Genomic DNA, 23,321 nt, shown 5'->3' with positions numbered 1-23,321 from the left:
CACTTGCCTGTTGGCCTGATACATGAGTCCTTGGTTCCCACAAGGTGGCAAGAGAGAACCAACTCCTAAGAGTTGTCCTCTGACCTCTGTGTGCACATCTACATACATACAAAAAAAAAAAAAAGCAAGAATACACTTTCTTTCTTTCTTTTTTTTTTTTTTTTTTTGGTTCTTTTTTTCCGGAGCTGGGGACCGAACCCAGGGCCTTGCGCTTCCTAGGTAGGTGCTCTACCACTGAGCTAAATCCCCAGCCCCAAAAAAGCAAGAATAAAATAAGGGGCTTGGATGTATAGCTCAGCAGTAGAGCATTTGTCAAAAGCACAAACCCACAACACCACAAAAATGAAAAACAATACCAAAAAAAAATAGCCTATATACTTCATACTCTCTGTGGCCTCCCAGTGATACATGAAATGTGTATAGAATGAGCAAACGACACGCTGCTAATTGTGGTGTGGCTTCTGAGCCAGCAGCTTGGGTGTTCTTGGTGGCAGGACCTTGACACATTTTATCCATCAGTCCCCCTTTCACTGTCCCTGACACTTGCAGAGTTGGAAACGGGTTTTGTTTTCCAAAACAAGGCATTTATAACCCTGATAGTTTCTAAGCCCTTTTTGCACCTTCAGTGGCTTGCTTAGAAGAATGAGGGTCTGGGTAGGGAACGAGGGTGTCTTGTGCTTGCACACCTATTTTGCTTGTAGAACTAGGTGAGTCATATGGAAAGTCAGCTTGTTTGTGTCTTGGGGGCCATCATACTCTTTGGCAAGAGAAGAATCTCTTCCTTTTTTGGTCCTGGAAATCTTCAGCAGCTCAGCTGTGGCCAGATGTGCCCATGGGTACTGGTGTTGGGGTTAGTGGTCTTTGCAGAAGTCAAGGTTCCTGTCAGGACTGGAAGGAAGTGTGGCCTATGTACGTGTGCAGCTGTGTGTGTGGCTCCGAGAGAATGAACATCTCTGTGGCAGCTTCCTCTTCTTGACTTAACTGTGGCGGGAGACAAAGAGTGTCTCTTTTACTTAAACAACCCTGAAACCCTAGTGAAAAACAGCTTCGCTCTCTCCCTGAAGAACTGACCCAAACATTGAGGCTCTAATCAGCCAGATGCAACAACAGCACATGTCCCTGTCTCTTCAGCTGCAGAATGCTTTGATCTCATGGTCTTAAGGAACATTTGCCCCAGCAGTTAGAGGTTGAGGGGAAGAGAAGGCTTGGAGCCCAGGTGCAACTGAGGATGTAAAGGAAAGGAACCTAGGAACTGCCTTCTGAACTGTCTGAACTGCCTGTGCTGCTCCCCCACGGGAGCCAAAGCTAAGGATGCTGGCTATGGAAAGACACCACCCACAGTTTTGAACTAGAATGGGATCCAGGAAAGGAGACTTCCCAGCATCCTCCCTCCCTCTGCTGGTGGCCTGTGGCTACCATCATGTGATAAACTCGTGGCTTCCTAGGAGAGAAGCTTGCACAATCACACAGAAATAGGAAACTGGGAGATAATCAAGTGTGGCACATAGAGAGTTGGGCAATGAGTTGTCTAGAAGACGTTGGGTTTTGAGAAGGGAGCCAGGTTTCCTCTGAATCATGTCTGTGTCTGAGGAGGCCCGAGAGCTTAAATTATCTGAGTGGTCAAGAGGCCAGGGTTGTACTGTCCTCTGCCTGTCAGATTAAAATTGGGCATCCGGCTGGCCTGCCCTGGCAGAGGCAGGCAGGGGCAGATTTGAGAGCCACCGGGGTTTTGTTTGTCTCATCACTCGTGAGCCCATCAGGCAGGGCCTGCGTCCTGATTGCTCCGAATTATCCACCTTAATAATGGCTCCTGCCCAGATGGCTCTGCAAGGGAACTGAAATGCCTCAGCCTTTGTGCCTCCAGTTCTTTCTTGTGTGGCATGTTCTCAGAAGCATGGCTGTGAAAGTGAGTCACATGGTGTTACCCTCTCCCAGGACGTCATGCATCCCTATTGAGAGCACTGAACAGAGAATGCTCCAGAGAGTTCAAGCTTTGGGTAACAGAGGCATGGAATTTGGGAAGGGGGCTGGGTGAGGCAAGATATGGAGCTATTATCTCAGTTTCCTCCTGTGTTCCCTGGAGACACCTTTCCTCAAAATGTTCATTGTGGGACTGGTGAGATGGCTCAGCACAAGTGTTTGCTGTGCAAGCATGATTACTTCAGAATCTACAGTGGAAGGAGAGAACTGACACCCAAATGTATGTGGAATCTCTGATCTCTGGAATGTATGGTGGCACCTGTCTACCTACCCACACATCATGCAGGCACATGATAAAAAACCCTAAAATGTTCCTTACAAAGACTGACAGTGTGGCTCATTGGTAGAACATGTACATAGTGATCCTGGATTCTATCTCCAGTAACAAAAAAGGAAACATTTTTTTTACTCTATAATTCTTTCTTAGTTGAGCCAATGTCAGTTTAGGGCTGCCTATATAAGAGAGATGCCTGAAGTCTAGTTAGCTCAAAGTCATTAAGTGCCCTTACCAGCAGGGACCCGCCAGGCACAGGCTTCATATCAGAAGACCCCAGAGTTTCATTTTAAGGAGAAAACATGGAAATCTTTCTTTGTTCCTTTCCAGCCCTGCTAGTTCCCTCGACAAACAGCTTAAGAACTCTCTGCTGGTGCAGGACATGGAGGCACATCCTGTAATCCTAGACACGGTGTCTAAGACATTAATCTTGGTGACCCTGGGGACATATTAGTTAAAGGACTTTTCAGTAACTGAAGCTGAGGCAGGAGGATTGCAGATTTGAAGCCAGCTTGGAAGGAGTGCCACCGTAGTCATGAGCACATAGCAGCAGTATATATCTGCACAGTCATCATGGAGAGAAGAGGTGCCCATGAGGCCTCATCCCATCCTGAGGTGCTATTTGTTTTTTTTTGTTTTTTTGTTTTTTTTTTTTTTTGGTTCTTTTTTTTCGGAGCTGGGGACCGAACCCAGGGCCTTGCGCTTCCTAGGTAAGCGCTCTACCACTGAGCTAAATCCCCAGCCCCCTGAGGTGCTATTTGTTGTTAATGGTTTCTGCATAGTGGTATCATTTTATTAAATGATGTAGCCACTGGGGGACGAGACAGGAGGAAGAATATGTGCAGAGGAAAAGGAAAAGGGATAACAGGGGATTGTGGGAAATGAATATAATCATATACATGGTATGTATGCCTGGAACTGTCAGAAAATCAAAGAGAAAGAAATCATATAAAAGCCATGTTGATAAATCCGTATCAGCATCCTCTGCCTGTGCTGCCTGAAGTACAATTTCTCTCCAGTGATTACCAGTGTCAGCCAGACCACAGTGTGAGCTTCACTCTACCCTCTGCTGGAAGTATGACCCAGAACCTCTTCGTCAAAGTGGGGAAATGATTCTGTCTTCCACAAGGGGTGTCACATACTAAAAAGCTGAAAGCAATGTGTTTACCATAGTCACGGTGTCCAGGATATAAATCTTGGTGACACTGGAGACACATTACCTAAAGGGCTTTTCAGTAGCCGAATAGGGGAAATTGCTCTTACCGTCAGGCATTCATTGAAGAGGGAGAGGTCAGGCCTCTCCTAAGAAGAGCTGTGAATTCTGTTGATTTTGTTGTAGTTTCTTCTCTATTGCTGTGACAAAACACCATGACTGAGGTAACTTGTAGAAGAATTAGTTTATGAGGGACTTAACAGTCTCAAGAGGATGTGTAGGTGAAGATCACGGCAGGGAGTATGGGCCTGGAGCAACAGCTGAGAGCTTGCACTTTGAGGCAATAACCATGAGGCAGGGGGAGCTAAATGAGATTGGTGTAGGGTTTTGTATTTGTTTTTGTTTTTTTTTTTAGCTGGGGACCGAACCCAGGGCCTTGCGCTTGCTAGGCAAGCGCTCTACCGCTGAACTAAATCCCCAACCCCTGGTGTAGGGTTTTGGAAGCTTAAAGCCCACCTCCAGTGACACACCTCCTCCAACAAAACCACGCCTCCAATCCTTCCCAAACAGTTCCACCACCAGGGACCAAGTATTCAAACAGGAGCCTATGGGACTCATTCTCACTCAGACCACCACAGGCCTCTAAGCTCATGCTAAGGCAACACTGTTAGGTAGCATGTCCTCTTCAGGCACTCATTGTCGTTCTTCCATCCTTGTTCTTCCTCTTCTTCCTCCTCGTCTGTCTGCTTCTCAGGCTCACCTCCAGCTTTCTATATAACAGAGGATTAACCTGAACTTCTGCTCTTCCTGCCTTTACCCACCAAGTGCTCGGATTACAGGTGTATACCAGCACACTTGATTTTATATGGTGCTGGGGCTCAAATCCAGGGTTTTCTGTATGCTCGGCTTGTACTTCACGAAGTGAACTATACCCATGACTTTTCTCCCATTTTTTTTTTTTTTTTAAAAACAGGCAATATCTCACAGAGTTGCCCAATCTGGTTTCTAACTCTGAGCACAAGTGATTCCTGCCTCAGTCTCCCAGGTGTCTGTGATTATAGGCATGCACCTCCATGTCTGTTCTTCATTTTTGCCTCTGCGGTCATTTATACTTCTCCCTCTCTCCCAGAATGCCTTGCCTCTCCACTCCTTTATTTGTACCAGGGAGGTCTTAATTCAAATGCTACTTCCTTTAGAAGGTGTGCTGGATAGTTTGTGTCAACTTAACACAAGCCAGAATTATCTGAAAGGAAGGAACCTCAGTTGGGAAAATGCCTCCGTTAGATCTGGCTGTAAAGGCATTTTCTTTTTTCTTTTTTCTTTTTTCTTTTTTTTTTTCCGGAGCTGGGGACCAAACTCAGGGCCTTGCATTTGCTAGGCAAGCGCTCTACCACTGAGCTAAATCCCCAACCCCAAAGGCATTTTCTTAAGTAGTGATTGATGGGAAAGGGCACAGCCCATGGTGGGTGGCACCATCCATGGTCTGATGGCCCTGAGTTCTATAAGGAAGCAGGCTAAGTAAGCTATGTATGTTGAGTAGAGCCTCTACATCAGCTCTTGCCTCCAGGTTCCTGTCCTGTTTTAGTTCCTATTCTGGCTTCCTTCAGTGATGAACTATGTTGTGAAAGTATAAACCAAAGAAGATCTTTCCTCCTCAACTTGCTTTGGTCATGGTGTTTCATCAAAGCAATAGAAACCCTAAGACAGAGGTGTTGGTTATCATCCCAGTTGGAAATGGTGACCACCGAACTGAAAACATACTGTCCAGGTACTCTCTGGGTCCACCAGGCATTGTCTGGCCTCTTTAATATTTTCAGGCATGTTTCAAACCTATAATCACAAATATAATGGGCAAATAAACCCTGCATTTAAAAAATTATTATTTTAATTTTATGTGTATGTGTGTTTTGTCTGCATGTGTGTCCATACACCCTATGTGCAGGCCCCTCCACAGGTAGAAGAAGGCATCATCAGATCCCCTGAAACTGAAGTTAAGTTGTGTAGTGTCATGTTGGCATGTGGAATTGAACCCAGATCCCATGAACGAGCAGGCAGTGCCCTTAACTACTGAGCCACCTCTTCAGCATCCAAAGACCCTGTCTTCTGTAGGACTTTAGGGCATCTGAATAGATAATGAGTAACTTTTCCAGCCTTCAGTTCCGGGGTATGCTCAGTTTAATGTTCTTTCCCTCCTGCCAAAGAGAGACATGTGTAGGCATGTGAGAAAGAAGGGTGAGGGACAGGGGCATGGATTCCGGAGAGTCCCTGGGTTACTATGGTAGCTGGATGTCTTTGCATATATAAATTGTTTCCCGCATCACTGGCAAAACAAATGTACATATTTGTGGTTGTCACGTTATTGTTCCAGTCTTCTCATTGGCCTTTCATTGCTATAATAAAGTTCTGGAGGCAGACAACGTTATAAAGACGAGCTTTATTTGCCTTACAGCTTTGGAGGTCAGAAGTCCAAACAGTGTAGGCCAGGTTCTGATGACATCATGGCAGAGCAGATGTACATCTCTCTCCATGTTCACTCTCTCCTTCTTTTCATAAAGCCACTGGGATTCAATCGTGAAGCTCTCCCTTAATGACCTAATTATTCCCCAAAGTTCTCTCTTTTGCAGCTCTTTTTTTTTTTTTTTTTTTTCTTTTCGGAGCTGGGGACCGAACCCAGGGCCTTGCACTTGCTAGGCAAGCGCTCTACCTCTGAGCTGAATCCCCAACCCCCTAAGTTCTCTCTTTTGGACTTGGCAGAAAGATTGTCTGCAGTGTGAGCCCCTGAGTTCAATCCTAACACTGCAAACAAACAAGAAGACAAAGCAAAGTCCCTAGTTCAAAAGACCATCCGCAGATTGAGTTTCTGAAAAAGGTTTATATATGTATATGTCTCTCTGTCCCTTTGTCTCTGTTCATCTGCCACTGTCTTTCTGTCTCTCCCTCTCTGTTTCTCCCTTCCTCTTTCTGTCTGTGTGTGTTCATGCAGAAATATCTAAATGGCCAGAAGAGGATGTAAGCTGGAGTTACAGGTGGTTTGGGCTTTCACATGCAGGTGCTGGGAACCAAACTCAGGACTGAAGAGATGGCTCAGTTAGTTGTTAAGGGTGTGTATTGCTCTTGCAGAGGACCTAAGTGTCTACCCTCCTAATACTTTTAACATATGATTTTACAAATAAGACTTGATCATGAGCATGAGGGTACAGATCATATTCAAACCATAGCAAGGAGAGGAAAGATAGGACCTAAAGTGAGTAAAATACACCAGAACGGCCTTACTAGGTAGCAGGGGAGAAAATGGCAAGAACATCAGATTAAACCCCTGGAGGAGTGAGGATATAGCTCAGTAATAGAGTGCTTACTCTACCTGAAATCCTGTACCAACCTTTGTAACACCCAGACAGTCAGACACACACACACACACACACACACACACACACACACACACACACACACACACACACCCCTGGAATATGGACCCTGATATCCTCAGGTAATTTTCTGTGGTAAAGGCTCAATAAATGAAACATTGCAGGCTTCCAACAGACTAGGTGAGTCCTACATTCTCTGGAACTTTATGGTTCACTCAAGAGTCCCGGGCATCCAGGCATACAGCATTACAGAAGGTCTCCTTAGCCCTGTCCTCCCACTGTTAATCAGACTGCCTGTAGACCCTCAAACTAGATCCTTGAGTGGGCAGGAGGCCAGAAGCAGGTTCCCCAACTTTTCCCATTACTGAGCTGAAAAGCAGGTTTCTAGTATACCTTGTTAAAGGACTTCGAGGGATGTGAGCACATTATTAAGTCAACTCTGGGGCGGGGTGGGGGGGTGCTTCCAGCTCTAGCCTAGGTAAAGCAGTTCAACATCACCCCAGCAAACAATCTTCTTCCACAGAGTCCAGGGTTTCCACCCTACAGAGAGTAAAGGTTTCAGGCCAAACAGGCTGCCTCGAGAGGTTATGTTCTTTCATGAAAGGAACAGTTCACTTCCCTACTCCCAAACCAAATTACCTTGCAGATTTGGGACAGGTCTAGGAGAAGGACTCCGGCTTCAGCAATGGAAATTCCCTCAGTGGGCTGAATCTTTTCTAGGTTTCTATTTTATTTCTATGTTGGAACCTGATTGGGTGAAAAAGAGCGCAGCATAGAATGTTGGCTGCTTAGCGGGGGAGGCTGTGCATTGGGGAGTTCTTAGTTGGGGCTTCATGTGAGCAGTTAGAGAATAATTAGAGCAGCAATTGTCCTGTCCCAAATCTGATTTTAGGTTCCTCTGGAGTCATTTCAGAGGATGTAGCCACATGTCAACTATCCAGCCCAGACAGTTTATTTCCAGTTGGTGGAACCTAGATAGCTAAATATCTATACTGCTTAATTCCAGGCTCTTAGTAGCCAGGAACCATTCATTCATTTGATCCACCATTTGAACAACATGCTAGGATTTGCTGAAAAGAGAGCTCACTATCTAGTAAGAGAAGGCCCTGAATGGTATTACATTTTTTGAAAGCCTTTATTTTATGCATATGGGAGTTTTGTCTGTGGGTATGTCTTGACACCATATGTACCTGGTGCCCCTGGAGGCCAGAAGAGGATGCTGGATCCTTTGGAACTGGAGTTACAGATGATAACCATCATGTGGGTGGTGGGAGTCAAATCTGGGTCCTCTGGAAGAGCAGCCAGTGCCCTTAACCTCCGAGCCGTCTTTCCAGGCCCTGAATAGTTTTTAAAGAGCACTAAGGAATCGGAGAGAGAGAGAGAAGCAGGTCTCCCTGGCTTGGTTGTTAGGGAAAGTCTCTTAGAAACAGTGGTATTTCAGTTTAACACCATAATGTAAGTAGGAGATGCTCAGGCAGAGTGGAGGAAGCAGTGTTGGGATTTGTTTTCCCGAGACAGGGTCTTAAGTCAGTCAGGCTGGCCTTGTGCTTACTGTGGTCTTCTGGTTTCAGCCTCTCACGTGCAGCAGTAATGGGTATGTGCCACCACGCCAGAATAGGAGCAGGGCATTTTCTTTAACTTTATTTAAAGATATATTTTATGTGTATGGGTGTTTTGCCTGTATGTATGTCTGTGTACTACCTGTGTGCCTCCTGGTGCCACAGATGTCAGAAGAGGATATCAGATCCCCTGGATCAGATATTTGTAAACCATCATGTGGGTGCTAGGAACTGAAGCCAGGTCCTCTGCAAGAACAAGTGTTCTTTTTTCTTTTTCTTTTTCTTTTTTTTTTTTTTTTTCGGAGGTGGGGACCGAACCCAGGGCCTTGCTAGGGCCTTGCTCCTGCTAGGCAAGCGCTCTACCACTGAGCTAAATCCCCAACCCCACAAGTGTTCTTTTTTTTGCTTCTTTTTTTTTTTTTTCTTTTTTTTTTTCGGAGCTGGGGACCGAACCCAGGGCCTTGCGCTTCCTAGGCAAGCGCTCTACCACTGAGCTAAATCCCCAACCCCAAGAACAAGTGTTCTTAAGCACTAAGTCAACTCTACTGCCTTGAGAACAGAACATTTTTTTGGGGGGGGGGGTTCTTTTTTTCGGAGCTGGGGACCGAACCCAGGGCCTTGCGCTTCCTAGGCAAGCGCTCTACCACTGAGCTAAATCCCCAACCCCAGGACAGAACATTTTAACCAGCGGTGATGGTTTGTATATGCTTGGCTCAGGGAGTGGCAGGATTGGAAGGTATGGTCCTGTGGAGTAGGTGTGTCACTGTGGGTGTGGGCTATCAGACCCTCATCCTTGTTGCCTGGAAGCCAGTATTCTGCTGGCAGCCTTCAGATGAAGATGTAGAACTCAGCTCCTCCTGCGCTGTGCCTGCCTGGATGCTGCCATGCTCCTGCCTTGATGATAATGGATTGAACCTCTGAATCTGTAAGCTAATTCCAATTAAATGTTGTCCTTATAAGAGTTGCCTTGGTCATGACGTCTCTTCACGGCAGTAAGACCCTAAGGCACTAGCTATATCATCTTGTGCAGGAAGTACTGTCAGGTAGGAAGGAGCAGGGAGTTGGAGTGTGCATGTGAAGTTATCCAAAGGGGTATGCAGGACAGGCCATGGGGCCTGACAGGCTATGAAAATAACAATGGGGTTAGAGTTTGTATAGCTCAGTGGAAGAACACCTGCTTAGCATGCCCAAGACCCAGAGTTTGGTCCCTAATGTTGCTAAAAAGAGAGATGGGGGTGGTGGAGAATAATGTGCCTTTCTCCAGATACTGCCATAAGTGTGCCTTAGGAAGAAGGGGATGGCATGTGAGAGTTCTCTTACAGCACGCTGTCTGTGGCTTTGAGATGCAGGGAGACTTCCATCAGAGCATCAGGTCGGTGACATCAACCTAATGACCCTGGGGCTGCTCAAACCAACAGACCCTTGACAACTCTTACTGCCTTGCTCCCTGCCTCCTTCTTTCTCACTTTCTCTCCATTAGGATCTGAGCCACGAGGAGAGGCAGGGGATCTTTCAGAGCTAGAGGCCAGGTTGGTTTACAAAGTGAGTTCTAGGACAACCAGGGCTGTTACACAGAGAAGCCCTGTCTCGAAAACCAAAGAAAACAAGAACAGTAACAACAAGACCCTAGCCTGGTCTATAGAGTGAGTGCCAGGACAGCCAAGGATACACAAAGAAATCCTAGTTCAAAAAAACAAAGACAAAACAAAACAAAAAACCACAAACAAATAAGAATAAAAAAGATGTTACCGGAGGGGCTGGAAGATGGCTTATCAGTTAAGGGCACTTGCTGTTCCTTTATAGGACCTGGTTCAGTTCCCAACACCTTCATGTCACTAGGCTTACAACTGCTTGTAGCTCCCAGCTCCAAGGGAATCTGTTCTCCAAGGGTGCATGCATGTGGCTGTATACGGGCACACACACACACACACACACACACACACACACACACGCACGCACGCACGCACGCACGCACGCACGCACGCACGCACGCACGCACGCACGCACGCACGCACGCACGCACGTACACACACACGCAGGTATACACACACATACCTCCAGATAGATACTTAAGCATATACATAAGTAAAAATAAAAACTATTCTTAAAAAAATAGAGATGTTCTTGGAGGGTTTGTCCGACAGGAGAGTATTCTGCCCACACTATTCTTGTTCTTCTGGCTTTCTCAGACTGCTCACAATGGTTACCTGCAGCCCTAGATAAAGTCCGGTGGGAAAGCTGAGATTTGAGTCCAAGTCCTTGGAGGCTGCCTATCTAGAACACCTCGTGCGACTGAGGTGTCACTCTGACCACCAGATGGCACCCGAGAGTTCCTGTTCTCTGCCGCAGGACCAGTAGTAACAGGAATTGACTGCAGAGAGAAGTTGCCTTAAAAGAGGCCTGATCTTAAAGAGACACTGCCACATAGCCTGGGGCTGGAGCCTTAAATCTGTAGAACAGGACTCTCTCAGGACTGTCCAGGGTCAGTGGCTTCATTGCCTTTGCCTTCCTGGGTTTTGAGTCCATCTCCTGGATGGCTCTAAGTCACTGCAACAGTTCCTGAGCCTAAGAGGACTGGGCCAGCCGGGAAGGTGGCGTCAGAGCCCTGGCAAAGCAGGTTTGGAGCTGGGATGCATCTGCAGAACTCTGGCTGAAGAGTGGGAAGCACAGCCAGCTTTGGGGCAGTGAGGACCACAGGAGGACAGAGGGCCGGCCTGTGAGCTCTGACCTCTGCTGGACTTGATTCTGCTGCCTTGGAGCTAAGGAGATTGGAGCCTTTGGATTTGGTGACCGGATTATTGGGATTTGAGAATTCCTGTGTCTTCTTCAGGTGGCATCTTTCCAAATACTGATGGGGACTCAGAGGTAAGTAAATCAAAGGGGGAGGGTCCTGACTCTGAGGCGGGGTCTTTCTAGTGCCTGTAGGAAAAGTCTCCTGTGGACCCTTGGGTAGTGAGGGCTAAACATTGTTAGTTGAGGTCACTCTTGAAGGTCTCCTCAAATGGCTTTTGATTAGCCTCATCTAAGCCAGCTGCTCTACCTTGACACCTTTCTGGTGTCTGGCTATGTGGATCAGGCCTGGGGAATGTGTGTGTGTGGCATGTCCCTGCTGCTGTCTGTCCTTGGGTATTGTCCTGGTAGTGATATGAGGAAAGCATCTAGAGTGTGAATGTAGTTCTTTGCCTACACCTTGTCAGGGGTCCCATGACTCACGCTGACAAAACATACACAGGGAAATGAGATGGGGGCACTTGATGGTAGTTTCTGTTGTCTGTAGATCTCACTCTCTTCTGGAAAAGCTAAGAGGGCGGAAAGGGGCAGGGAGGAAGAGAGTAAAGGACAGAGTATTGGGCCAAGCTGTCTCTCTGACAGGCAACTCGTGGGATGCCTGGCCTGGGGAATTTTCTTCTTAAATTATTTTAAATCTACATTTATTCATTTATTATGTTTGAGAGACGGGGGGGGGAGAGAGAGAGAGAGAGAGAGAGAGAGAGAGAGAAACAGACACATACACACACACACACACATACACACACACACACACACAGGGTCGGGGGGGGGGGGGAATGAGTGCCACAGTACATATATGGAGGTCAGGAGAAATCAGAGGACAATTTGTGGGGCGTCTGATGCCTACCATGTGAGCCCCAAGGATAAACTCATGGTGTTCTCAGACCTGGCAGTGAGCACTGTACCTACTGAGCCCTTCCATGGCTCTGGGAACTTTCTTCTTTCCAGACCTTAGAACTGAAGATGAATTCTGAGACCAGTGAATGCTGCTTTGCTCTACCAAGGGAAAGGAAATGAAGTAGGGAGTGAATAGGCTACCTGCCAGGCATGGCGACACACGTGCCTCTAATCCCAGCACTTCTCCGTGAGTTCAAGACCAGCCAGGCCTACATCGTGAGACTGACTCTATGTCAAAAAAATAAAGGGAAAGCAAACAAAAACCCAACCACACACATACAAGTACACACCAGGAAACGAAGTACCAGGCTACCCCAGGATCTCTGAGAAAGCCAAGTTTACAGTCTTTCAGGGCTAATAAGATACCAGGAGGTCCTCTACCTGATCTGCCTGGGTTCCACCTTCTGCACCTGGGAAAACTAAAGCTGGGAAAGCGTGAGCCCGGCCTTAGGCAGGCAAGCAGAGTGTCAGGATCTGGCCTAACACACTGTCATTGGATTGCTTTCCAGCTTGTCTGAGGGGTCACCTGACCTGTTGTAGTAGATGTGGTTTTCTGTGGGAAACAGTTCTCTTTTTACTTCCTCATTGGTGGCCCCTGGGAGTTCTGGAATGACACCATCTTGCCTTTTCATGTAGCTCCAATTTCTCCTTCCCTGGGTTTAACGCTTCGTTTATGTATCTGTTCATTCCTAGGCTAGTATAGGACTACACACGTGGACTCTAGGTCCAGGCGTGATTTATTTTCAAGTGTCACCATCTGCTGGCTGGCCAGTGGCTTAGCCTTTCGTGCCTCCATTTCTTGGTCTGTGAAATGGAGCTAGTAGAGCACCTATCTTGCTTGCTCCCTGTGAGGATTAGATCAGAAGAAGCGTGAGGAGCTTATAGATCAGTACCTGGCAGTTAGGCATCAGTCAGTGTTTGTTATTACTAATTTTGATGGCTCCATTCATTTTAAAATATTTTTTATATTTTATGAGTGTTTTGCCTTCATATACACACACACACACACACACACACACATATATATATATATATATATATATATATATATATATATATATATACCTGTGCATTTTTGTGCATGTGTCTAGCGCCTGCAGAGGCCTGAAGAGGGTGTCAGATCCCCTGGAAACCGAAGTTACAGATGGTTTAAGTTGGCATGTGGATGCTAGAAATCAACCTGGGTCTTCTGGAAAAAAACACCATCTCGCCAGCCCATCGTGTGCATTTTATTAGTTCATTCTCGAGTATTACATCCCAACTGCAGTTTCCTCTCCTCAGCTTTTTTTTGGGGGGGGGAAGTAGGACAGGAGTTGAACTCCTGCCTCAGCCTTCAGAGTGGCTGGAATGACAGGTGTGTGTACACTGACTGCTACACCTGGCTTTGAGTGCCAGTCAGCCGAGCTTTTGGCAAATACCTGGTATGTGTGAGGTCACATTGCTGTAATAGCACTTTTGGAAGTTTACATACACTGATGCGTCCTGCTTGGCCCCAGCAATAGAGACACTTTCATTTGTTTTGCTAGCTGTGACCACTGGATTATCAGAGACTTTTGTGGTACACAGCAAAGCTGAGAAAGGAAGAAGAGCGGAGTTGTATCTGTAACATCGCTGATTTCGCCTCCTGGCCAAGTAGTTGGTAGACTTGAGAGCTGATTGTTAGAGAGGCAATGAGTAATACACCCCTGAGAATAAAGGGGAGAGCTGCTGGTCTTCAGAATGGGGTATATCTCTCTTCCACTGAGCCCCTCAACTCAAGGTTGTGTAACTAAACTTAAATCCCATGGTGAGTGGGGAGCAGGCAGGTAACTATGGAGATGGGGATAAGCTGAGAGCACAGGTTAGGGATATGGAGAATGCTGGTCCGTAGGACTGGACAGAATGGCTACTAGGGGCTTGGCAGAAGTGGTGCATCCAGTGCTGATCAGTGCCTTGGAGTGCTCCACCCATCTGTACATCCAGGCACTTAGCTGAATGGGGGACGGGGGTGTGGTGGAGATCATCAAAATCCACCTTGGTGATCCAATGGTTTTATTGGGGGTTATTTACAAGAGCAGAAATGACACAAAGACAGCTACATCATCAAGTCCCACCTGAGCGAGGGCGACAGTTCACAAGGCTGGGAAACCTGGAGCACACTGCATAGCCTTTAAGGAGCTCAAAAAGTTGGAGTGTCCTTTCCAAATGAGTCTGGTCTAAACCTCTTTTAGCAGCTCTGCTGGCTTCTCCTTCTTCCAGCTGGACTGGTCCGAGTGTTCTTTGCAGCATATCTTCCTTCTGTCTGAGTCTCAGCTCTTGTTGCTTACCCTGGCAAGGAGGAGCCTAGTGAGTTTTGTCAGTTTCTGGGACTTCCTGAAACTGTTATAAAGTGGTTTACCTTCCTGCTTAAGGTAAGCTTCCCAGCAGGATGGAATGTTTCAGTCTTGGAGGAAACTGTTAGACAACAGGTGGGCAGGTAGCTATGGAACGAAACTGTAAGGGCTTCCTAGCAGACAGTCTTGCACTCATGAACCAGCAAAGATTGCCAGGTGCCTTCAGTGACTTGGATTATCAGTGACCTGACAGTGAGGTGGCATGCCTAGGATCCCAGCCCACACTATGTGGTTGGATCACTGAGCTGTGCCTTAGTTTTCTCATTTGGAAAATTAACAAAATAAGAGCTGTGCTTGGTAACACAGGCCTCTAGTCTTAGCTCTTAATCTCAATGTTAGCCTCCCATGACACCTCCTCTAAGACCATACCATATTCTCTAATCCTTTCCAAACAATTCCACTGACCAAGAACCAAGTGTTGGAATATATGAGCCTGTGGGCGCCATACTCATTCAAATGACCAAGTTGTCTCAAGGTAAAAGGAGACCTGGAGATACAGCTTTGTGGTAGAGTGCATGGGTGTGGTCCTGGGTTCTGGAGGAAAACATGGAGGATAAGAAAAGAAGGAAAGGGAATTAACAGTAGTGCTCATCGAGAGATCATCCTTGTGGAAAAGATCTAAGCCACAAGCACCAAGTATTCAGTGTCCGGTATTAGCACTGTGGCCTGCAAGATTGTCTCTGTTCACTACACTGTGTTGTGGAGGGAACAGTCCCGGGCAAGACTGGACAGAATGTAGAATAAAGCAAACTATAACATCTACATGGAGAACAAGCAACTGCGACGTTTTAGCTAGAAAAAGATGCTGAAAATAGCTTGCTCAAGCCTTTGTAGATAAAAATGTGAAATGTATGCAAATGTATGTGACTCACATAGAAACATATATCCATGGCCTCCTCAGAGTCAGCACCGGATGTGGAGACGAGGGGCTGTGGCCGGCAGGAAAATCCCTGTGGCTCATCATGTGGTGTATTGTGGGAGGGGTCAGTGCTGCAGCCTTCGAGGTTTTGTAGCCCATAGCTGTACCCAGGCATGTTTTCTCTTCCTCTTGGGTTCTATGCCTTCAGAAAGTGCTATTCAAGAATAAGGCACGCCCTTGTCCTTTCTCTGTCTGCTTCCTCACAGAGCTTGCTTGCTCCTTCTCCCACCCGGAACTCTATTTCTGGATAGTCTCGCTGGTGATGCACAGCCCCCTCCCTTGCCATGCTCCAGGTGTTGGCTTGGCCCTCCCAATTTTATATGCCAGGCAGGGGCGGTGGAGAGGGAGGGTAACAGCTGCCAGCAAGCCACAGAACCAGAAGCTTGAGTTAGGGCTGGGGTCATGAGTGCTAAAGGGGTACAGGAGGGCCTCTATCTGCTGCAGCCACCTGTGGGGGCTCCCCCACATAAGAGCATCTACCCTTGAGCCTCCCAGAGGCTCTATCCTGTGTATCAATGGCCTCTAGCTTTTCTTTTTTTTTTAAAATTAAATTATTTATTTATTTATTTATTTATTTATTTATTTTTACACTCCAGATTTTATTCCGCTCCCAGCCCGCCCTCCGACTGCCCCACACCCCATATCCTAAACCTCCTTGCGTCCCTCTTCCTCTCCCCTGCCCCCTGCGTCTGGGCTAGCTTTTCTTGAGCATCTATAGAAGCCAGTGTCCAGATAGCTGGGCAGTTTACAAGGCTGGGTACAAATTTCCTTATAGGTAAGGGTTTGCTTCTACCCCTCAAAACTGTCTGTGCTTGTTTGGGATGAGGAGAAGCCCCTGTGGGTACTAACCACACCTTAGAGGTAATAGAGGAGCTTAACCTCTGTATGGCTGGAGCCCAAAAAGGGCTTAAGCTGTGGGAAGAGAAGTGTTCCATTATTAGAAATGAAAGGTCTAACCCAGGTCTTCCTTGGTGGGCTTGATTGCCTCCTTCCCTGGGAATTCAGGAAACAGGCTGCAGCCTCTGCTGTCCTGGACCACCATCACCTGACTCCTTTCAGTCCAGTTCTGTCTCCAAGTCATTTGGCTCAAGGAAGTTGGGGAAGTTGCCATGGGTCCCTTGTCATCACTCCCCCACCCCCAAGCCTTCAGTGCTGTTGAGGTCACTGTTTAGAATTTTGTTTCTCTGAGGTATCTGACCCTCCATCTTCCTTCAACTCCTGTGTGATTGTGCTGAGGCCAAGGAATTGCCAGAGGGCTCCTGGAGGAATTGGGAGAGTCCAGTTGGGGCTTCTGTACTTAAAGGGGCACATGTGAGAGATAGGTTCTTCCTCTGATGCCAGTGATGACCTTGACCCCAGTGGTGCCGCCTTACTTCAGCCGCCCCCCCTTGGTAGGGGAACGGGTGCACTGTAAGATCAAGGTTTGGTAAGAAAACAATCCCTGGGTGGCCCAGCCTTCCAGCGGGGCGCAGGACGTTAACCCAGGCCACGCTGTGCTGCCCATGCTTGTCTAGGGGTGGGGCCTGGCAACTGCACCAGTCCCGAAATCGTGCTTAGAGATCCTGGGGTGGCAGGTGATGTCACCCCTGCGGGTCCATAGGTTTCCCTAGTCTGCGGGTTGCCAGAATTTATGCTCAGCCCAACTGGGGGAGGAGGGGGAGCCTCTGGCCCTGCGCCTCCGCCCGGAGACCCCGCGGGAACCCTGCGCCGGCTGGAGGCCGTCGGTGGGGCTGCGGGCTGCTCTCACACCCCACCGGCCCGCTGCGGCTGGGGGTGGGCGCGCTGAGCCTCGCGCGGATTGGCTGCCGCCTCCGCCCCCCGCCCCGGGCGCCGCGCAGCCCCGGGGAAGTTGCTAGTTGGCGCGCGGGCTGCGGGGCCGCGGCTCCCAGATCCGCAGCGGGTTCGCCGAGACTGCCACAGCTCAGCACTGAGCTCTCGGGGGCGCTCCCCTGTCCTCACCTTGGCAGCTCCGGCTTGCTCCTCCCTACTACCTGTTTCCCTGGCTCTCCCGCCTCCACCCTGAGCTCCACAACTTCGACCTCCGAGTCTGGCCGCCCCTCCCGGCACCCCGCCCGCCGGCGCCCTCCCTCCTTTGTTGTGCGATGAGGGTCGGGTTTCCCATCTGACCAAGGAGCCTCTGCCGCACGGAGCCGCGGGCATGGAGCCGCTTAGCCACCGGGGCCTGCCGCGCCTCTCTTGGATCGACACCCTCTACAGCAGTACGTGTGCCCATGGGTCGCTGGGTGGGGGACGGGGGCTGTAAGAGGGACACCCTGCACCCTCTGAGGAGCCTGTTGCCCTCGGGGTCCCAGGTGCACCCGGTCACGGGCGAGTGTTAGCGGCCATGGTCCGCCAGGTGTGCAGCCAGCCAGGAGGAGGAGGAGGAGCGGTATGGAGTCCTCAAAGCAGACTTAAAGGGGGTGGGGAGACTTAAACAGACCGGGGCTGGGGGATTGTGTCACCCCTCCCACCTGTTGTATAACCCAGCACTCTAACGCTCTGAGAGTGGGAAGCGTCCTTTTTAGGGCTCTACCTTGGCCTTCAGAATTGGCAGCTTTATTCCTCACATTGAAGCAGGAAGGCCATTTTGGGAAAAGTCTTTGGCTCTTTCTAGTTTACTATCTCGGGCATTCCGGTGTGTGATTCGGGTTGATGTTGGGATCAGGTTGGAAGAGACAGACTGTAGGTACGAATCTCTGTGGGGGCCATTTGGATGAAAGAACCAACCTCCTAGCTCAGCAGTCTTCCTTGCCAGCCTCATCACCGCCCCCATTCTCCTCACTACCACCACCACCCCCAAGAAAAGCAAATGAAGGGGGAAAAAAATCCCTCCAGTACTCCACCCCCTCATTCCCAAATCAGCCATGATCATGTGATTGCTCTTGTACTGCCTGGGGGATGTGTAGTTGATCACTGGGACTTACTCAGATGGGAACTATTCCCACCACCCCTTCCATGCCTTAGGTGGCACTGCCCGTGTCGCCCTCCCCGCCCCCTCTTTAGTTCATTGGCATTCTATGGTGTAGAGAGATGTTCCTGGTGGCCTCCAGGAAAGACCGTGGACTTGCTCTTACCTATGGAAATGCTGGGAATTCTCCCATTCTCTTTTAGCACACCCTAGCCCAGAGGCAGATACGACTAGGTAGTGACTGAACATTAGATGTCTAAAACAAGGACATTTTGAAGGGTCTACCTGGCTTGAGTTCCTTATTAACAGTCATATTCTAGAGGTTAGAGGAGATGATGTCTTGAGCTTGGAGGCCTTGCCTTGAAGTCTCTGCATTACCCAACACCCAGGCTCTGCCCTCTGCATCTCTTTTGGGTCCTGTCTCTGCCCTCTGCATCCCTTTGGGTCCTGTCTCTGCCCTCTGCATCCCTTTGGGGGCTGCCTCTGCCCTCTGCTCCCTTTGGGCTTGTACTTCTAATATTTTCTACCCAGCCTCTTGTCCCAGTTTTCAACCCTCCCCCCCCTTCTCCTAGGAGCTCTCCTTGTGATAGTTCATTCTGCTTTGGGTTTTCAACATCAAAGAGGCAAATCTGGTTCCCCTGGGTGTCCATCCTGGCCAAACCCAGCCAGTCCATCTGCTCTTTTCCAGTAGAGGCCAGCATGGTTGGGTGAAGGTCAGGACTCACAGCTGTGGGGTGTGTGTGTGTGTGCACATGTGTGTTTGTGCAAATGGGGACACACATCTGTTAAGAGGCCTGCTGCAGATCAGCTCCTGACTCAAAGGACGGATTAGTGACCTCTGCTTAGCTGTGCTCTTGCAAATCAGTCATAACAATGCCTCATATTCATCTGCAGTTTGTGCTCTTGGATATTTCTGGCTCTCTGCAAAACCCATCCCTGATTTCCTTATTTCCCAAAGCATAGAATCCTATGGAAGGCAATTTGTGGCTTTCTCTATATTACTAAAGATAATTCTATAACTTGACCATCCAAGTCCCCAGCCCCAGCCTGGAGTTGAGAAGCAAAATTGCCTTGAGAATTCTTGACTAGAGCAATGTCAGAGAAGGGAATTAGGCCAAGGGCCTCTTTGGGGGTGCTTTATAAACCAGTCCTCATGTTGACAGCTTGGCATCTAACCTATTATAAGACCCTGGGGCAGCTGGAGGGTGAGGTGGTGGGCAGGGGCATGGACTTTACATAGTGTACGGAATCCCTGCCTTGCTTCTGGAATGGCTTATTTGGGAGTCTGTAACAGAAGGCTTCCTGGGGAGGTTTTTATGCAGTCATATTTGGGCTGTTAGCCATCAAGTTTTCTTTTTGACAAGAACCTAAGTTAAACAAATACCCAGGCTGTCATTTGCCTGGCAGTGTGGTTCTGTGGTTCCCAGGGCAGTTCCTCTGCCTCTGTGGAAGCTTTTTGCTTACCAAACTCACAGGTCCCCACGAATGCTAGATCCAGGAATTGTAAACGGGGTACGCGTGGCAGCCAGTGCAACTCCCTAGAGATGTGAAGCGATTCAGTTATAGAGGCTCAGTGTGAATGACATTTCTGTAAGAGTACTCACAGCTTTTCCAGGTTGTGGAGCGTGTGCCAGGTACTGTGCTGGGTACTTTCTACCTCTTATTTCCAAACCTCAGAACTCTAAAGGGAGGTTGAATACACTTAAATAATTTAGTCAAAATCACATAGCCAATAAAGGACAGAGGGAATTCAGATCATATACCCTGGCCACTGAGGAGGACTTGAGTGTCCCCCAGTGTGTCTGAGCTTACTCAAGACTCTGTCCTATCATGCGGTGGGCAGTACCTCTCTATATAGAACTCTCCTCAGTGGTTGCCCTGAAATGATCCAGCAGGGTAAGTGGTTTTGATAACTTTGACACCATATCGTTCTGTGTCTCTGTAGGACCTTGGGCATCCTTTCGTAGTCCATGCCAGATTGACTGAGGCTCCCTCCTAACCTAGTAGTGGCTCTCTACTCCTGTCAGCTAACCACCAACCCTTCCTCTCGACTTCTTGTCATTGGTCTCTTCTCTCTGGTGTCTGCAGCTGTGCCAGAAGGTGTGCACTGATGGTAGATATATTGGTGGTTGTCACACACTCCTTGCAAAGGTGGTAGCAGTAAATCCCCTCTATTTTTAGTGGAGTCCTAAATGGCTGGGCCATGGAGATTTGTCAGAAGAAGTGGTAGATCCCAACTGCCCTCGTGATCTGGAACTGATTGGGACAGGGTTCTTGGCCCCAATAGCCTGAAGCAGCAGCTGAGGGTAAAACCACCTCAGCTCCTGCCTCTTGACTTCCCATTTTCCGTGTAGATGTAATAATGGATATAAAGGTCCTTCCTCAACGCTTTGTCTTGACTCCTTCCCAGTGCCTGGTTTGAGTCTCTGTGGGCTTGTTTTTGTTTTATTTTTTTTCTCATAATTCCTCTATGCCTTTTAATCAGTCACCCTTTCTGCTAAACACTGCTACCCTCTCTGCTGTACCATGGAGGGAGTCTGGACTAAATTAAGTTCTGTGAAGTAGCACAAACACAAGGACACTCTGAAACCCTGCCTGTCCCTCCCAAGTGGAAGCAGGCGTCTGAGCAGGTCTGAGCTAAGACACATGTGCGCACCAGGCAGCCTCATCACTTAGCTCCTCTTCAGATGGGAAACCTTTAAGTGCGTGCTCTAGATTGATCTAAAAGGGAGGCACAGGGCTACCTTTCAGGTCTCGTCCCTTGCCATTTTGACTTCCTTTATCCCAAGCAATATCGTACAGATCTCAAACATACCTACCCTACTGGGTCAAGCAAGACCCTGTGGTTTCCTCGGTTCTGTAGAAGGCAGAACATGACCATCTGTAGTTAACAAGAAACCCACCTTATAGAATCAACTACTCCAGTAGCATTCAAAGACTATCTGTTGTGATATTCTTATGCCCCCTATAGACTCAGCCTGTATGCCAAGGGCTGTGGGATAAGAACCCATTTCCAGATCAGCTTGAGCCCATCTCAGTGTCCCGTCCTGCTCCTGTGTTCACTGTGCATCCTAGGACCAAACTGCTAGCACTGAGTATAATCAGAGTAGCTCCCTCAGCCAGGTTCCATCCGATTGCTCCTTATGTCCCAGCCAACACCTGCAGGTTGGCGTTCTCTTCTGCCGAATACTAATTTACTCTTTCTCATCAGCACCGGTCCTTAACTGTTATGACAGTTGGAGTCTCAGAGGTAGGACTGACAGAATAATTAGGTCATCTGTTCAATAAAACTTTTTTTTTTGTTATGACCATTGCTGCTGTTATTTGGAAAAAGGAAGGAATGCTGGGAACATTCGTGGGGAATTGGCTAGAAGTTACGTCTTGGGGGTTGATGAGACTGCGGGGAAGATGTTGAGAAAATCCATTCTGCCTTTGTTCTGGGAGCAGGGTGGAATGCTTAGCTGTTGTCTGAGGCACAGTATATACCCTGGCATGATTCTGTACCTTCCTTGTGCTCACTCTACTTCTGTAAAGTAGCATCTCTGTTAACATCTTTGAGGACAAGGTGTGCCATTGAACTTCCTGGCTGTCCAGTTCGTCACAGTCTCGTTATTGAACAGGTTCTGTGAGAGCCTTACACCTGGGATTAGCACACTGATAGCAAGAATACTGTGCAAATGTTCTGACAGCTCTGCCCACTGTACCTGGCTAGTATAGTAGCTCATGCATAAAGCCTCAGTAGCTTTCGGTGGTGTGAGTCTGAGAGGGAGAGAATTTTTTTTTTCTCCTGTGTTTTTTGGCTCCTTTAACTTCTGATTCCACCAGAAATCCCAGAAACACATTATCTGGCCCATTCATTAGTTTCCTGACATGTGTGTTTGGTAATTGTAATAGTGTGTAGTGAATTTTGAGACCCTCCAGGGGAGTCCTATGCTTTGCCAGGGCCTGTGATTGGAAGGTTTCTCTGCTACGTTTGTGTTGCAACTGTTTGACTAGGCTTGAGTCTTTTGGGGGAAATCTGGAGCTAGGCTTCAAATGGCTCCAGAATAACCCATTTCCTGCACCTCAGGTGAGGCTTTGGCTATAGTGGGCTAAGATGATATGTGGGGGTGTGGCCCACTATGTTCTTTCAGCGACTTAGCACTTTTCTCTGAGGGTTGCCTGGATTTGTGAATGAGGAGTGCATGTAGGCCTGTCTGAGGCTGGCCTTGAACTCTTAACCCCCTTCCCCTTCCCCCCAACACAGGTATTATACAGTGCTGGAGATCTAAACCAGGGTTTCATGCATACTGTATAGGGGCTCTGCTAAATAAGCCTTATTTCCAGTCCTTCTTAGTTGCTTTGCTGTGTGACTTAGCCTGTCTCAACCTTGTATTTCTTCGGGACAGATTTTAGTCAGTTGGAGGCTTGAGGACCCATGGTTGGTAGCAGGAGTCTTATGTTGGTTTTGAATCTTGGGTAAAACCTTCTTTAGATCTTATAAGTAGGGAGGAAGAAGGAAACAGGGCAGTGGGCTGATTGTATAATACCCATTTGGAAGCTGATGATAGATGCTTAGATCCTGTTCCTGTGTCCTCCAAGGCATTTGGAAAGAGCCCTTTGAGGTGGTATCTCTAATGGTCCTGTGACTTTTTGTAGCTGGGGCAACCAGTTGTCTGGTCCCTATTCAGATCCGCTTTGGTCTCCCTCAGATTCCTGCCCTGTGCTTAACTGCTATCCTCTCTTCTTACTGCACATACCAGAACAAGAGATGAATCTGGCTTCCTGGGCTGTTTAGAAAACATCAGGGTTACCTGACCTTTGGAGATGAGGCTAGCTGGAGCGAGTTCTGTAGTGACCTAGTTGGTCAAGTCCAGTCCCCTCTTCCTAGGCCTTTATGTCCCCTTAGACCACATGACATGGAGGTGTCATTTTGCGTTAAGTGAGCAAGGTCTGCAGAAGGGGTTGGGTACCTGGGGAGCCTAGGATTGATGAGGGACCTGTGGGTTTGCTTGGGGCTTCTGGGGAAGGATGTGGCTGTAATTATCTTCATGGGATTGAAAGGCTGATCCTGTTAGTGTGCTGGGCTAACCTTTTCCTCCTGGGCATTACCTCCCAGGCAGCA

General features: G+C 48.2%; 1 protein-coding gene across 6 annotated transcripts in view; it reads left to right on the top strand.

The window, feature by feature from the left end:
* The window catches only part of Abr (ABR activator of RhoGEF and GTPase), a 199,111-nt gene that overhangs the window by 38,426 nt on the left and 137,364 nt on the right, over positions 1–23,321 (top strand). For 2 of the 6 annotated variants that reach the window (XM_087570578.1, XM_087570576.1), the window contains exon 1: positions 10,521–11,196. The exons of 2 other annotated variants lie outside the window; for them this stretch is intronic. Coding sequence is in view for 1 of the 4 variants with exons in the window: in NM_001105814.4 (NP_001099284.1) it covers positions 17,468–17,528 (61 nt within the window). In the remaining 3 variants the exon portion in view is untranslated. 6 annotated transcript variants of the gene reach the window in all.

The sequence above is a fragment of the Rattus norvegicus genome, chromosome 10 (assembly GCF_021556685.1).
Source record: "Rattus norvegicus strain SHRSP/BbbUtx chromosome 10, alternate assembly SHRSP_T2T, whole genome shotgun sequence".
Taxonomy (NCBI): domain Eukaryota; kingdom Metazoa; phylum Chordata; class Mammalia; order Rodentia; family Muridae; genus Rattus; species Rattus norvegicus.
Note: the sequence above shows the minus strand (reverse complement) of the source record. Positions and strands in the feature narration are given on the sequence as shown.